Below are 14137 nucleotides of genomic sequence, written 5' to 3'. Positions count from 1 at the left end.
AAAACCATCATAAAGCAGGAATGTTGCAAGATTTCTGGAAGTACTCCCCCCTTCCTCCTGCCTCTGATGGATCCTGAGGTGGCAAACCCCAATGCTTCCTTTGGAATTGTAGCTTAATTACTAGCCCTTATTATCAAAGGCATTCGAGCTCCCTAATTAACAAAGACAGATGACACCGTGCTTTTTATATTGACTGATTGTTTTGCATGTGCAAAACTACAAGATGAGCTATTAAATCCCTTCCAAGCAATTATTAATGTATGCCAAGCTCCCTGACAAATCCTCCAGGGAACTTGAATAAGAACATATGTTCAATTTTCTCATCTGGTTTTAGTTCCAATTAATCAGCAATCCCAAACCACTTATCAAAGGCACTTAGTTTCATTTGCACACAGTTCCTTCACATACAAATCCTACCAAAAGTGAGATTGCATTTATTTTATGTGAAAAGTATTTACGACCACATTCTAGTGAGAAGTTATTCTTTAGGACTACTAAATATGGGCTAATAGTACTACAGTCCTAATTTAGGTTTATGAAAAGAGAAACACTAGGGATTTAAAAAGTGAAAAGTCCAAAAGGGTAAGAAAAAAAGAATAATCAGGACTCTGGCTTTATAGTTTTATAAGAGCTAATAAAAATGCAGAAAAAATTGAAATATGTCAGGAAACCTTGTCAGCTTTGTTTTTTAATGGTGAGAATTTCTACTGCCTTTGCTGGATGGTAAAAGCATTTAACCACTGGTGTGTTTTCTTCCACATCTGAAATTCTGATTTTATAGCTTGAAACTCACAGTTCTCATGGCATTTCTAAGGATGCAATTATTTGCAGTGTTTGGGGACCGTGCTAAAATGAATCTATTTTTTATCAAACAGTGATAATTCAAACTGTGCATTTTAGCCAGGTCTTCCTTAAAGAAGACAAGAAGGCAGAACTGTGCACAGGACCCATTAGATGTCCTGTTTGCCCTAAGCATTTCAGTTTATTCCCTCTTAGGCCGTTCCAGTTTCTCGAGTGGATTATTTAGGCACAAGCCTGCAGGGATGACTTTCCAGTCTTGGGAAGAGCAGAAACTGTAGATGTGTTGGCAGAGCAGGAGGCACCAACCTGCGTGCCAGGGCGTTGGGGAATTGCCAGGAACCTGTTCCTGAGTAAATGACCTTCCTCATCAGACGCCAGGGAAGTTCTCCCTCAGGTCCTGATGAGTGAGGTGCCCAAGAGGAATCTGACTGACAGAGCTGATATCTTAATTTTACCATGGTGCACCCAAAAATTTGTAACAGCTTTGTTCAGAGAGGATGGGAAGGTACTGCAGGGGATAGCTGTGTGTGGAGCAGCAAATGCTTCTGCAAACTCCTCCACTAATTCCTATTCCTAAAGGAAAAAAATGTATGCAAAGGGAGGGAATATACATCAGGCACTGTCTGGAAGAGGTGAGGAATATTGCTAATTATGCAGATGTTCCAGCCACAAGATTAGATGCAGTTTTACCGCATCATTTTCACCACAGGAGCACTATTTTTAATGAATGTTCGTGCATATTCCCCTTTTGCATACATTCTGGCACAGGCTATGGCGAGTTTTGAACAGTTTGTCCTGAAAAAATATTCCCGTCGGTTTGGATTGACCGAAGGTAAAAATATTGTCACTAACATTTGTAAAAATATTTGCTCTTTTTCTGCATTTTTCCACTGACATTTTCCACCCGGCTCTGTCACAGCCCAGTCATCCAAGTCAGTGTGTCATTGGGCGAGTGGAGAAAGAAAACAAACTCTCTCCAGTGTTGATCAAAAAACACCCATTCACTTTGATGCTTCCTTGGCTGTTTGTCTCATCCTGAGCCGCTGGAAACTCAGCCCCATCTGACGTTGTTAGCAACAAGAGCAAAACAAAGCCAAACCCTTCCCCCCCACGCAGGCAGGGAAACCTCTGCTGCTTTTGGGTTTCCTTCCCTGCTGCTGACACAGGAGCACTGCTGGAATTGCCTTTGGAGACCCGAAAAGCGAGGGGTTCTCCAGGCTGGTGCTGCTCCTGCGCGCACCAGCTCCTGCCAGGCTCCAGCGGCAGCTCAGCATCATCTCAGAGCAGGGAGCAGGACAGCTCCCAGAGCCACACAACAGCACAGGGCCAGCTGGAAGGCTCAAGCTGAGGGTGACTGGAGGGGTTTTTCCCTGTAAGATGTGCTGAAGGCAGGATTTGCAGTGATACCACAGGTGAGCCTCCAGTTTGGAGGGTGTGATGGTGCTCTCAGCTCACATGAAGCAGAGGTATGAGCAGTTCAGCAGATAATGACTCCGCGAGTTCAGGCAGGTTGGAGGTATCTAACCAGCAACATCTCTTGTGTACACTTCATTGTCAGTGAAAAATCCAGGCTTAGGTGTTTCCAGAGCAACAGCTGCACCCCCAGCAGACTGTTCCTGAAATCCTGCCCCTCAACAGCACAAATGTTTGCAGGGTAGAAACTCTCCCCCATTCCCCTGCTCAGCCTAACAACCCTGGCAGTGAAAATGAGATCCCACTTGACTTTAGACTACTAGAAATTATATCTCTGTCAGACTGAGGATATTATCACAGGTGTTTGTAGGAAATCAGGCTAAATGATCAAATATTCTTTCTGACTTTTCCAATTCCTTCGTTGCAAGGCAAGCTCTTCAAACTGGCAACATCTCCTTGGTCAAAGGGCAAGCACAGCATTCTTGAGGCACACAGCATCACAGTTATTCACTTCAGGCAAACAAGTACATTCATGAACAAAAATGTCCCGAATATCACAAATGCTGATGATGTTTTAACTGGTATAACATGTCTCAGAGCTTTCGAGTGCAGAGCTCAAAGTCCAGTGACTCACGTCCAACTTCTCTTTGGCCTTCATGGCTGGGGAGGTGTTTTACAGAGCCAGTGACCGACCTGAGAAGGGTGAGAGCAGCAGGACATCCAGCCCACGTTTGTGGTGGCAAACCCTTCTCAGTGGGAGCTGGAGGTGGCCACTGGGGAGCCAGGTGCTGCTGGAGTCTCTCCTCCCTCCTGGAAAAGGAGGGAGAGCAAAGCAGATCCCAGGGCTCAGTCAGGGCATCTCCCTCAGTTCATTAACCTGAAGCTGCAGAAAAAAAATGTAGAGCTGCAAAAGCTCAGAGCTCGATCCTGCTTTTCTGTCTGCACCTTTTGAAGCTGAGAGGGACATCTCCTGTTTCCTTGGACCCAGCACTCACACTGCAGAGTGAATCCCTGTCCCTTTGATGTCGATGGGAGTTTTGTTACTGGAGAGAATGAATCCAGGTACTTGACCAGCCTTTGGTAATTGAAATGTAGTTGTTACATGTTCACTTTGTGGTCATTATGGATTTCACGGGCTTCAAAGGCAGTGATTTGAATGCTCATGTTACCGGCCCTGCAGAAAAATCAGATCTTGCAGGATGCATTCCTGGGTTTGACTTGCAGCTGGAACGCTTTAGCTTGAGCTTCAAACTACACCACTGCTGCACCAGATCAAACCTGAGCCCCTCTCCAGACCCTTTTCTGCCATTCGTTGGAGTCTGGTTCCGTATTGTGGGTTGAAACATGTAATTCTAGTACCTAAGAAAGGCTTAGGCCCACCCAACCCATAAAGCAGATGTGCCTTCTCTTTGGAGCTTTTTAAAGAACCAGTGTGATCATTCTGGGGATGGCACAGCACAGTTTGATTTAATGATGTGCCCCAGCACCATGACAGTACCTACAAATACTGACAATAACTTTGATTATAGTTTTTTGGTGACTTATCTACAGCTCAGCTACGTTTATCTCTCAGCAAGTAGCAAGGGAACTTGAGCACAGAGATCCTGCAGCTCTCCCAGAACAGAGCTCTGTCTGGTTCTCTCCTTCAGACCATTCCTAAAAGCCACTGCAGCCTGCAAAACCTCTGACAAACCTTAAACCTAGCAAGGCACAACAACTCTTCACAGACTCTTGAGGAGCTGCAGGAGGCATTTCCATACCCCAGTGTGTCCTTGCTGGGTAAAGTGATGCCCTGATGAGCAGCCCTTCAATGCTGAGCAGAAACAGCTGTACAGAAAGTGTCAGAGGTACATGTATTGCCTCATTTCTCTCAGCACTGTTTTTACAAAAGGCTTCATGTTTAGGAAACATGTTGCACCTCAGTGACAAACTCCCATTCTTCATCAGCCTTTGAGATCTAGATCCCACCCTTCCCCAACACTGTGTAAGGAAGGCAACACGGCTACAGGGAGCACACAAAGCAGAACTAAGAATCTGCTGCAATTTTAAAGTGAATTTAATTTTTCCCTAGGTTCAACAGAGTTTACACAGGTCTGTTCTGCTACCAGTACAGCCAGCTTTCAGGCCAATCCTTGGAAAACACCTCCAGCAAACTGAATTCCTGCTGTGGACATCCCTTCACCTGGCAGAGCCCTGGGGCTGTCTTTGGCTGGTGGCTCCTGCCTGGGGCATGGGGAGAGCTTTTATCAGTGGGGAAAGAGTTTTTATCAGTAGGAAGAGAGTTTTTATCAGTGGGGAGGGAGAGGGAAGGAAAAGCAGGGGATCCCAGGGAAGGGAAGGGAAGGTGTGGGAGGAGGGCTGCATCAGGTTTGTGTAGAGAGGGTGTTGCAAACGTGCCAGGGAGAGGCCCAGGGAGATCCTGGGGCCCTCTCAAAGTAGGAAAGTCTGAAAAATATTTTCCTAAGCTTGTCTTTGGACAGCTGCAGCTGACTTTAAGCAATGACACCAAGCAAACTGGAATCTGGATCCGGCAGGTTTTTAATCCAAACAGATGTCTTCTAACCCCACATCTCCTCTCGCCCTTGCAGGATGCCCTTTTTGCCTTCTCCTCCCTCCACCTGCTCAAAGCTGGACGTGAATAACCCCTTCCCCCCATGCCAGCCCTGTCCTTGGGCTGCCTGCTGGAAAACTTGCACCGTGCCTGTGACCCAAAGAGCCTCTCTAGGGTTAGAGTATGAGTCAGGAGGAGAGGATTGTGTAAACACTGTGGTCTACATGCTGAATCAATAAGAATTCAACACGTCCATGCCTCAGGTGTTTCCTACTGTAAAACAGAACAGGAGGGTTAACCCACATCTGTAAAGCCATTCGAAGGCTGTTGCAAGGTGCCACTGTATGGTTGCTGTTTAAAACACTGATGGGTTTGTAATTCCTGCAGGTAGCAGGGAGGGATGGGGGCAGCCCAGGTGTGCTCTTTGGGCTGAGGGATTCCCTGTCCCCGATGCAGGCAGGGGACAGCAGGACCTGCTGCTGCCAGGACAGAGCCAGGTGAGCAGGGGCTCTGGGGCTGGCTGAGAGCACTGAGAGCTGGCTGGTCACAGAAATCACCTTGTCTGAGAGTGTAATGGAAATTGCCAAGAGTCACCTTCACTGCTGCTGCCTGTCCTTTTTCCCATTTATTTTTATCCCACTTGGAAGTGCTCATTAGTGTTTACTACCACTTGTCAACCAGCAGCTTAAAATAACAGGGCTGACGAGCGGGATGGGGACAGTGAGTGGAGAAAACAGACGTAAAAGCGGGGACTGTTTGGCAAGAGGACTGTCCTAAAATAGTGTAGACCTTACAGCATGATAGTCTATAAATGCAGAGTTTTATCTCCTCTTCTCTTGCTAATACAGAATTTCTATCTCTCGTGTTTTCATCCACGTTCTCCTCGTGCCCCAGCTCACCAAGGCAGGTGGCTGGGGCAGATGCAGCGCTTCTCATTTTTGTATGTATTTCTAGCGTTTATGGCTTCAAACCAAACTGCATCCCAGGGACTGAAAAAGTACCCCAGCAAAAAGCAAAGAAGCCATATGTACTATTTTCATGAAGCTTCACAGTCGCTAATCCTTTCTCTTATTTTAGAATTTCCACGTTGCACTGATTTCCTTTATCCCACACCTTCCCTTCCCTGCATTTTCTGTACTCGTGTTCTCTTTCTTCTGTGCTCATCCCCACAATCCTCACTTCTCCCAGCCCTTTTCTCTTTCACTAATTATTTGTGATCCCTTTCCTTACCACCACCAGCCCTTTGGCAGGTCAGCCCTTCCACCTCCAAGGCTCCAGCTGCTTCCCAGACACGATCTCACATGCATCCTGCCCAGCCACCCTCACGCTGCAGTACTTGTTACTCACCCCCGAGCCCAGAAAACAAGCTCACTAAGGAAATTCCACAGACCACACAGCACTTATATGACCTGCAGAGAAATTTTTGGGAGTGCTTTCTAACGGGAGGTGACTCTCCTGTCTGGCATCCAGTGCCAGACACTACCAAAGGCATCAGCAGGCAGATGCCAACCTCCTGTCCTCATCTCAGGCTCCACTGAGAGCCTGATGCTTGAGAAAACCGAGCAGAAAACCCCAAATTTTATCACTGCTGAAAGCTCTGACACTCCCGCTGATGTCAGTTCTTTGAACGCTGAGCCATTTTGATGTGGTCTCAACAGAACATACTTGTGGTCTGGACACAGACTTTGTAATTTATGTAACTCTAATCTAGACATTAACGTTTCCATGTCCCAGCTAAATTTTTTTGTAAAAGGAGGATCATGTGCCTTTCCTATCTCTTGCTCTGGAAAAAGGCGTGGTGCAGTTTCTTGCATGCACTGGAGTTCTAAAATGAAGGAACTGAATGCTGGGCCAAGGAACCAAAAGGGTTTTTTTGTCTCCTTGCTGCAGCGCCATCATTCCCATCACTCCAGGAATGTGCTCTGTGAGTACAGAGCTGGCAGGTGAGGTACAGGAGTGAGATGTGCACTAGAAACCTTTTCTCTTTGAGCTGAGATCTTTATCTCACAGCTGAGACCCAAAGCAGCCACATTAGTCAGACTTAACGAGCACTACCTCCTGTGACAAGTCACTAGATGGGAGCCCTCGGACTAAATGTTGTTTAATCCTTAGGAGAACAACATTTCTCGGCTGTGTTTACTGCGTCTTGTCCAACAAGGATATCTCAAGGGCTGGCTGCCTATTAGCTGGTGATTTAATGCTGTTTGCCTGTCTTTGGAGAGCAGCACATTCCACTTAGAGGGGGTTGCTCTTTTTGAAAGGAACGAGAGGTTTCTTTCCATCGGAACAGGAGCCACAATCTCAGGAGCCTCTGCTTGCAACACCAGTGAGGTTTTGCATCCCACCCCTGGCCACTGCTGGTGGGCCAGGGCCGGAAAGAGCTAATCCAGGAGTGCCTGAACTCCTCCGAAGAGCATCTGACAGGGGCTTTTTTGGGGTCCAAATGTTCCAAGTGTGTGTGGGAAGGACACTTCCCTTCAGTGGGTCCCTTTGATCTCTCTCACTTCGGGCTTCCCCTCCAGGCCCATTGTTTGCACATTGCTGTAACTACAGGAAAACAAACGCATTATACAATTTCCCAGACTGACTCACCCTGGTACTTGATGCCTCATGTTGTCTGCTTGCCCCGATTGCATCATGTCAGCATGGGAAGCTTAAAGGCTGTTTTTTTCTGAGTAATAATGCTGCAGTTGAGCAGTAGCTAAAAACAACAACAACAAAATTATCGTGATTGCTACTATGATCAACCTGCAAACTACAAGGGGAGAAAACCAAGCAAGCCAAGTCCCTGTTAACGAAACCTTGTGTGAATCATGAGTTCCAGTCAGGGGCCATGAATATAAAAACCCTTTACTCCTGGAAACTTGGCCTCAGCCACTGGAATGGGCCAATCCATGCAACTGCCTCATCCCTGGCTCCTCTGGGATGTGTTTGGTTCAGTGTGTTGTAAACAGGGAAGGGTGGGAGGTGTCCTGCGCTGTGGGAACAGGGTCACTGCTCCTGGGTGGGGATGAAACCCCAGGAAATTTGTCCCCTGGTTAGAGCTGAAGCATCTTGAATCGCTGTCACTGATGTGAGAGGGGTTGCCCGTCCTGCTTCGCTTCAGTTTTCCTGGGAGCACTCAGCAACGCTGACTGAGCTCCCAACACCTGTGCTGAGCCTCTGCGCTGCTCAGCCCCTTCCTGAGCCACCCACTCCGGCTCCCAAACATCCACTGGAATGTTCCCACAGGATCCCCTCTGCCTCAGCGAGGAAGTGTTGCAGCAAGTCCAGTTCTGATGTAGGGCTTCTCCCACAGCCCAGAACTTTGCTTAAAGACAACGGCACCCTCAGCAGCACCGGCTGCACATTCGGCCACGGGCTATCCAAATCTGTCCTGCTGTAGGGAGGAAACACAGAATCCTCCCCTTGCACACCCTGGGCCGTGTGCTCACGTGCTCTGCAGGAACCCACTTCAGAAATTTAATTTCATGTAAGCCAGCACAGTCAGAGGTGGGTGGTGACAGCCCTTAGCTCACAGAGAACTCGTCTCTTACACACTCTGGCCCACTAAGGTTGAAAGGAAAGCTAAATAATAAAAGCACTGCAAAAACCCCTCCATTCCTGTTCTGTGTGGGACAAAAGCTTCTAATTTCTTGGTATGTCAAAGGGGAAAGGATCAGTAAAAGCTGTGAGTCAAAAGCCCTTATGCCAACAGCTCTCCTCAGATTAATTTCTGATCACTTGGTGTTTCATGCAAACAAGAGGCACTGTGCAAACTAAACTGAATGTATATATTTGCACTGACAAATCCACTGTGACAAAATTCATCAGGCCTTTTAAAGCTTTGAGGATGTGATTAAAGGATTTTTCAAGGATAGTTCTTCATTCAAAAGGATATAATTACACTTGAACAAGTTATCATCTTCACTGTAGGTACAAAAGCAGCTCTTACAGGACTTGTCTAGACACTTCCACCGTGTGTCTTTGTTCTTCTTTTAAGGTAATTTTTAATAAAAGAACTGCAAGAGCGTCCATTTTTTAATCTGAGTTTTATCTCCTTTTCTGACAAGAGGAGACTCCTTCCTTTACAGAATCTGTGTTTTCCCAAATTTTAATTTTTCAGAAATTTGCCAGGAAACATCTTGTAAATCTGAAATAATTTCACCTTTCTCAAAAGAACAGAATCCCTCTATTTACGATCTTTTTCGTTTTCTGGTATTATTTCTTAGGTTGGACTAACCCAGCAGTGGCCTTCAAAAAAACCCCCAAGCCATGAACTGAAAAAAAGATTGTGACCCTCAGTAGTGCAGACCTGTGACTCAATCAGTTATCTGTAACCTCAGATGAGCAAATTAAAGAGAACCTATTGCAGACATTAATGTATGCACACCAGTTTTCCAGCACCAACGCTCCAGTTATGCATAAAAGTCAGGAAATTATGTGTGGAAAGGTTAATGAGCAGCATTGTCTGCCCAGTTACCGGGTTTGCATATGCAAACAGCGATTCTGCGGATCTGTGCTGTTTTTTGAAGTTGCATCAGGAGCTCAAGGTTAACTGTAACAGCAAAACAACCCCAAACCACCTCAGCTCTGCTTCAACCATCCTCTCGTTTTTGGAGAGAGGAGAAGCTTCCTCTGGGGGTGACTGGAGGGGAACACACGCCAGTCCAGCTCTGCCTACCGCCGAAATCCCACTCCCTAAAGGACGCTTGTGGAGACCCCAGTGGAAGCCCTGGCTAACTGGGAATTCTGCTTCTTTGCTCCAGGGATTCGGATTTGTTCCTGCTGGACTCCAGGACGATCTGGGCTGCAGAGGAAGGGTGGCTGGTGTTCGACATAACCGCCACCAGCAACCACTGGGTGGTGAACCCCCAGCACAACCTCGGCCTGCAGCTCTCCGTGGAAGGCATTGATGGTGAGTGTCACACACCAGCAGAAACCAGGGATTCTCTGCGTCAGGCGCATGATTCCCAGCCAGGGGAAGCACCAAGCATTCAGCAATCCCGCTGTGCTGTAAACACAGCGGGATTTTGATGGAACACTTAACGCTTGGGCAATCCTCAAGGGTTTAAGTGAAGTAAAAAACTAAAATAAATCAACCCCCAACCTTTCTTTATATTGGCTGTTGCATGATCTGTAATCATGAGGCAAATACAGTCTATTAAAAAAAAAAAAAAATCATACAAAATAAGTGAACTGAGAGCCCTTTTCCCACTCTCCCTGGCCAGGCTGCCTTGCAGGGCTTCTCCAGGAAAGTGTCAGCTGTCCTTAGGCGCATCTGATTTGTGGCTGACAAGGCCCAGCTCTGTCCTCAGGATCCAAAAGGATCACAAAACCATTAACATAACTTGGATTTAGCGGCAGCACTCAGTAGCTTGGGACAGGATAATCCTGGCTATCACCTCTGCATTTCACAGCATTTCATCCCTCGACAGCAACAGGGAGAAACATAAAATTTCCTTCTGCGACCCTCTCCTTGCCTTTTTTGGTAAATAATCGATTTGATTCTACAGAGAAACCTACTAATTGTCTTTTACCAAAAATCAAACTATTGTAAAGCCCAAGAGGAAGGAGACACGGATGATAATCAAAGTCTTGTACAAAGTTAGCAGGTATGGCAGCGGCAGGATGCAGCAATAAGCAAAATGTCTCTGAACATTTGTTTCTCTCGGCTAAGGTATATCTGGAACTCTGTCAGCATTTCATACAAGGCATTTTTATTTTAAGCTAATAACCTTCCAGTGGGAATTTAGTGTTCCTATGGGCTGGGTTTTATGGCTCCTTTTATAGGATCGCTTCAAATTATAGGTTGGTGAACTTGAGGAAACCCCTCTAAAGAATGCAGGAAAAGTTAATGCTAAGCGGATTTGGGGTAAAATAATTAAACATAGGACTATTTAATGTAACTTTTACTCCCAGATCATATAAAATGAAGTTAGCTGTGCTGAGCTGCTCTTATCAGAAGCAGCTTTGCCCATTAAGTCCAGTTCTTTGGCGGGTTGATGCCATGCCCAGGAGCGACCCCGACCTGGCAGCAGCTCTGCCCCGCGTTACCCTGGCTGCTGGCAAAGCTCCTGCAGGATAACACCGGTCTGTCGTGCTTGCAGGACAAAGCATCAACCCCAAGCTGGCGGGGCTCATCGGCAGGCACGGCCCCCAGAACAAGCAGCCCTTCACCGTCGCCTTCTTCAAAGCCACCGAGGTCCATCTGCGCAGCATCCGCTCCACGGGGGGCAAGCAGAGGAGCCAGAACAGATCCAAAACACCAAAGAACCAGGAGGCTTTCCGGGTGTCCAACGTTGCAGGTACAGCACGGGTGGCTGGCTCCGCGTTTCTGGGCGCGTGTGAGGTTTTTATCTCCTTTTCTTGTTCGTGTTCGGGCCGGGATTACCGCTCAGGAGTCACAGCTTCGCGTTCGGACTCGGTGTTTCTTAGTTCTTGTCTATGTCACAGCCTCACGAGCCATGAGCTCTAACTAGCAAGACCTTTGCTTTGCACAAAAACCCAGAAGTGCATTTGACATATGTTGAACCCAGCCATTATTATGTGACTAAAAAGGCATTAAAAAAAAAACCCATAAGTGGAACAGAGGAGCAGGGATGCCTCGCTCCCTGCTGAGGGCTGTGGGAGCTGGGGCAGCCCAGCCTCATGGCCAAACCCATTTTCCCCTCACAGAGAACAGCAGCAGTGACCAGAGACAGGCCTGCAAGAAACACGAGCTCTACGTCAGCTTCAGGGACCTGGGGTGGCAGGTAAGGGCTGGCACAGGGCAGCCTTGGCACATCATTGACCAAGTGCAGCAGAGGGATCCAGCCACTGACTGGGCTTTTTACTGTAAATCCTGAGGGGAGAGATACTCTATGCTGCCTTTAGAGTGCTCAAGTGCTTCTGCTCAGTAGGGAATACAAATATTTAGTGTGAGAGTGGCTGGAAGCTCCACACACTCAGGTCCTTTCGGGGAGCTGTGGCCCTGCAGGTCCTCAGGTGGTGCTGAAGGCACACAGGGCTCTCCCATCTTCATCTGCCTGGTTGAAGATATTTTCCTTTCTGAAAGCTTGTGTCTGCATTGTGTTGCTGGGTGAAGTGATCCTTGTGGACAGCCAGGAAGACACTGCTGAATGGATAAACAACTGAACCCAGATGTTCAGCTCCTCTGTAGGCGCATCTGCAATGTGGGATGTATCCCTCCAGGAAGAGCAGGCACTTTAGAGGCCTGTAAGAGAGCTTTAGAAAGGCCAGGGGGGGCAGATTTTTATTTTGCAGGCCACTCTAACTGTGTGTGGATGTATGGATGTTTAGATTTATGTGCTGGTTTGCTTTTTGTTTCGCTGCATTTCTGTCTTTCTCCACAATCTAACGGCTTCAATTTGCTCAAGGACTGGATCATCGCTCCCGAGGGCTACGCTGCCTATTACTGTGAAGGAGAATGTGCTTTCCCCTTGAATTCCTACATGAATGCTACAAACCATGCCATTGTACAGACACTGGTAGGTGCACCCCGCCTCCTAACACAGGCTTACATCTGACAGGTGCTGCTCAGAAATAAATTTATACACAAAAGGGTCTCCAAGCTGACAGGGGCAGGAAGATCTGCCTTAACTCTCAAGGTGCCTGCAGGGTCTGGCTCCTCATGTCTGGCTGAGTGGCCTGAATTAGCACCCGGCCAGAAATGGTCCTGTCTTTGCTGCAGGCGCTGGCAGGCTCTCTCTGGTTTGAAAGGGCCCTGTGATAGACGTTGAAATGGGGGTTTAGTCCCACAGCATGGGGAGGAAGGAGCAAGAGATGAGCCCCACTGTCAGCAGCTCTTGGGAAAACTCTGGAAGGGTCCACTCCCTGCTGCACCAAAAGTGGATTTGGGGGCAGCGAATCCCAAAGTTACACAGCTCAGCTACTGTCTGAGTGAGGGAATGGGGCAGGCAGAAACTTTGCTCAGGAGAGAAGAATAAAGGGGAGGAGAGGGGAAAAGTAAATCTAAACATTCCTCTCTTTTCATTCCCCAGGTTCACTTTATAAACCCAGAGACTGTGCCGAAACCCTGCTGTGCTCCTACACAACTCAATGCCATCTCAGTGCTCTATTTTGATGACAGCTCCAATGTTATCTTAAAAAAATACAGGAACATGGTGGTACGAGCATGTGGCTGCCACTAGATTCGTAGGAGAGAGAAGGAAGACGGAAAAAGAAGTTATTTGTAAAGAGTGGGTTTGTGTGGCTGTGTGGGGGCGGGGGAAAGGTTTGTGCTCCAGCCGTGGGTTTAAAGAAGTCCCAAACCATTTGAGGACCAGGCCTCTGAAAATTCAGACAATGGAACAGTTTCTGGATCTAAAGAGGCATTTGAACACATTTTGTTTTAGTTTATTACAGACAATGAGCTTGTAAACTGAAACAAGCCAGAGAAATGGTTTAAACCCAAATCTGCTTACAAAATTGGCTCCTACAGTACATACTTTTGCAAATGAGTCTTTCTGGAGATTGCAAACTCACCAGTGTTGATTTTGAGTAAAACAGTAATAATCTATCCAAGGTGAGACTGTGCTGTGACTAATAAGTGTGTGTAGTTCCTGTAACACGGTTTGCAATAAAATAAGTGAACAAAATATACCTGGAGTGAACAGGTATTTTGTTAGAGAATTATTGCTTCCATCCCTCTGCTTCAATTTCATAAGCAAAACCAAGGACGAATTACACGCAACTTCCAGTTTCAAACTACAGTAGCGAAAGCTGGATGTGGATTGACACAAATTCAAAGGACAGATTGGGCTAAGGAAAAAAAATCAATTGGCAAGCAAAAGAATTGAAGAAAGTGCTTCAAAGAATGAGAATTTTGGGGTGTATTTTTTTTATATCAACAAGGAAGGAAATTTCCTCTTGCAGCCAGAAAGTATTGCAATTTGCTATGAACTTAAAACAGGAAAGCAGCAAGATGCTGAGAAGCAGGGATCAAGCCTGACGTTTAGCTGGGGTGTGCTAAGCAGTTCCAGAGCTGTAGTTAAAGATCCTGCTGCTGTGTGGAAAATGTCCATTGGCTTCCCTGAGGGAACAAGTTCCAGCACTTTTCCAAGAGCACGGAGACCCACGTGCAGGGGGTGCTGTGAGTTGGGATGCGCACCCAGCGCCACACAGACTGGGAACAAGCTAGGAAACCTTCCTACCTGGGGCCAGTGCTTCTGATAAACCCCCTGCTCACTTGGCTTCACCTCAAAAAACCCCAAAACCATCCCCTTCAAGGGCTACCAAGAAGCTGGAACCAGAAGCAAGAAAATGTCCCTTCAAGGCTTTTCTTTTCCCTTCTTTTAAAGTCACAGGTTACACAAACATCACACTTAAGTAATTAAAGCTCAATTAAAGCTGTTGCAAAGAAGAATACACAGTTGCAGTAACCCATCACAA

At 46.9% G+C, this 14137-nt stretch overlaps 1 protein-coding gene across 1 annotated transcript in view; it reads left to right on the top strand.

The window, feature by feature from the left end:
* BMP7 (bone morphogenetic protein 7) overlaps positions 1-13338 on the top strand; it is a 38421-nt gene extending 25083 nt beyond the window's left edge. Inside the window, exons 3-7 of the mRNA XM_040079775.1 lie at positions 9514-9662; positions 10855-11052; positions 11423-11499; positions 12124-12234; positions 12748-13338. Of these exons, the coding sequence (XP_039935709.1) occupies positions 9514-9662; positions 10855-11052; positions 11423-11499; positions 12124-12234; positions 12748-12897 (685 nt within the window). The 3' untranslated portion in view covers positions 12898-13338. The remainder of the gene's footprint in view (positions 1-9513; positions 9663-10854; positions 11053-11422; positions 11500-12123; positions 12235-12747) is intronic.
* Positions 13339-14137: the final 799 nt, after the last annotated feature.

This window comes from Hirundo rustica, chromosome 16 (assembly GCF_015227805.2).
Source record: "Hirundo rustica isolate bHirRus1 chromosome 16, bHirRus1.pri.v3, whole genome shotgun sequence".
Classification (NCBI taxonomy): domain Eukaryota; kingdom Metazoa; phylum Chordata; class Aves; order Passeriformes; family Hirundinidae; genus Hirundo; species Hirundo rustica.
Note: the sequence above shows the minus strand (reverse complement) of the source record. Positions and strands in the feature narration are given on the sequence as shown.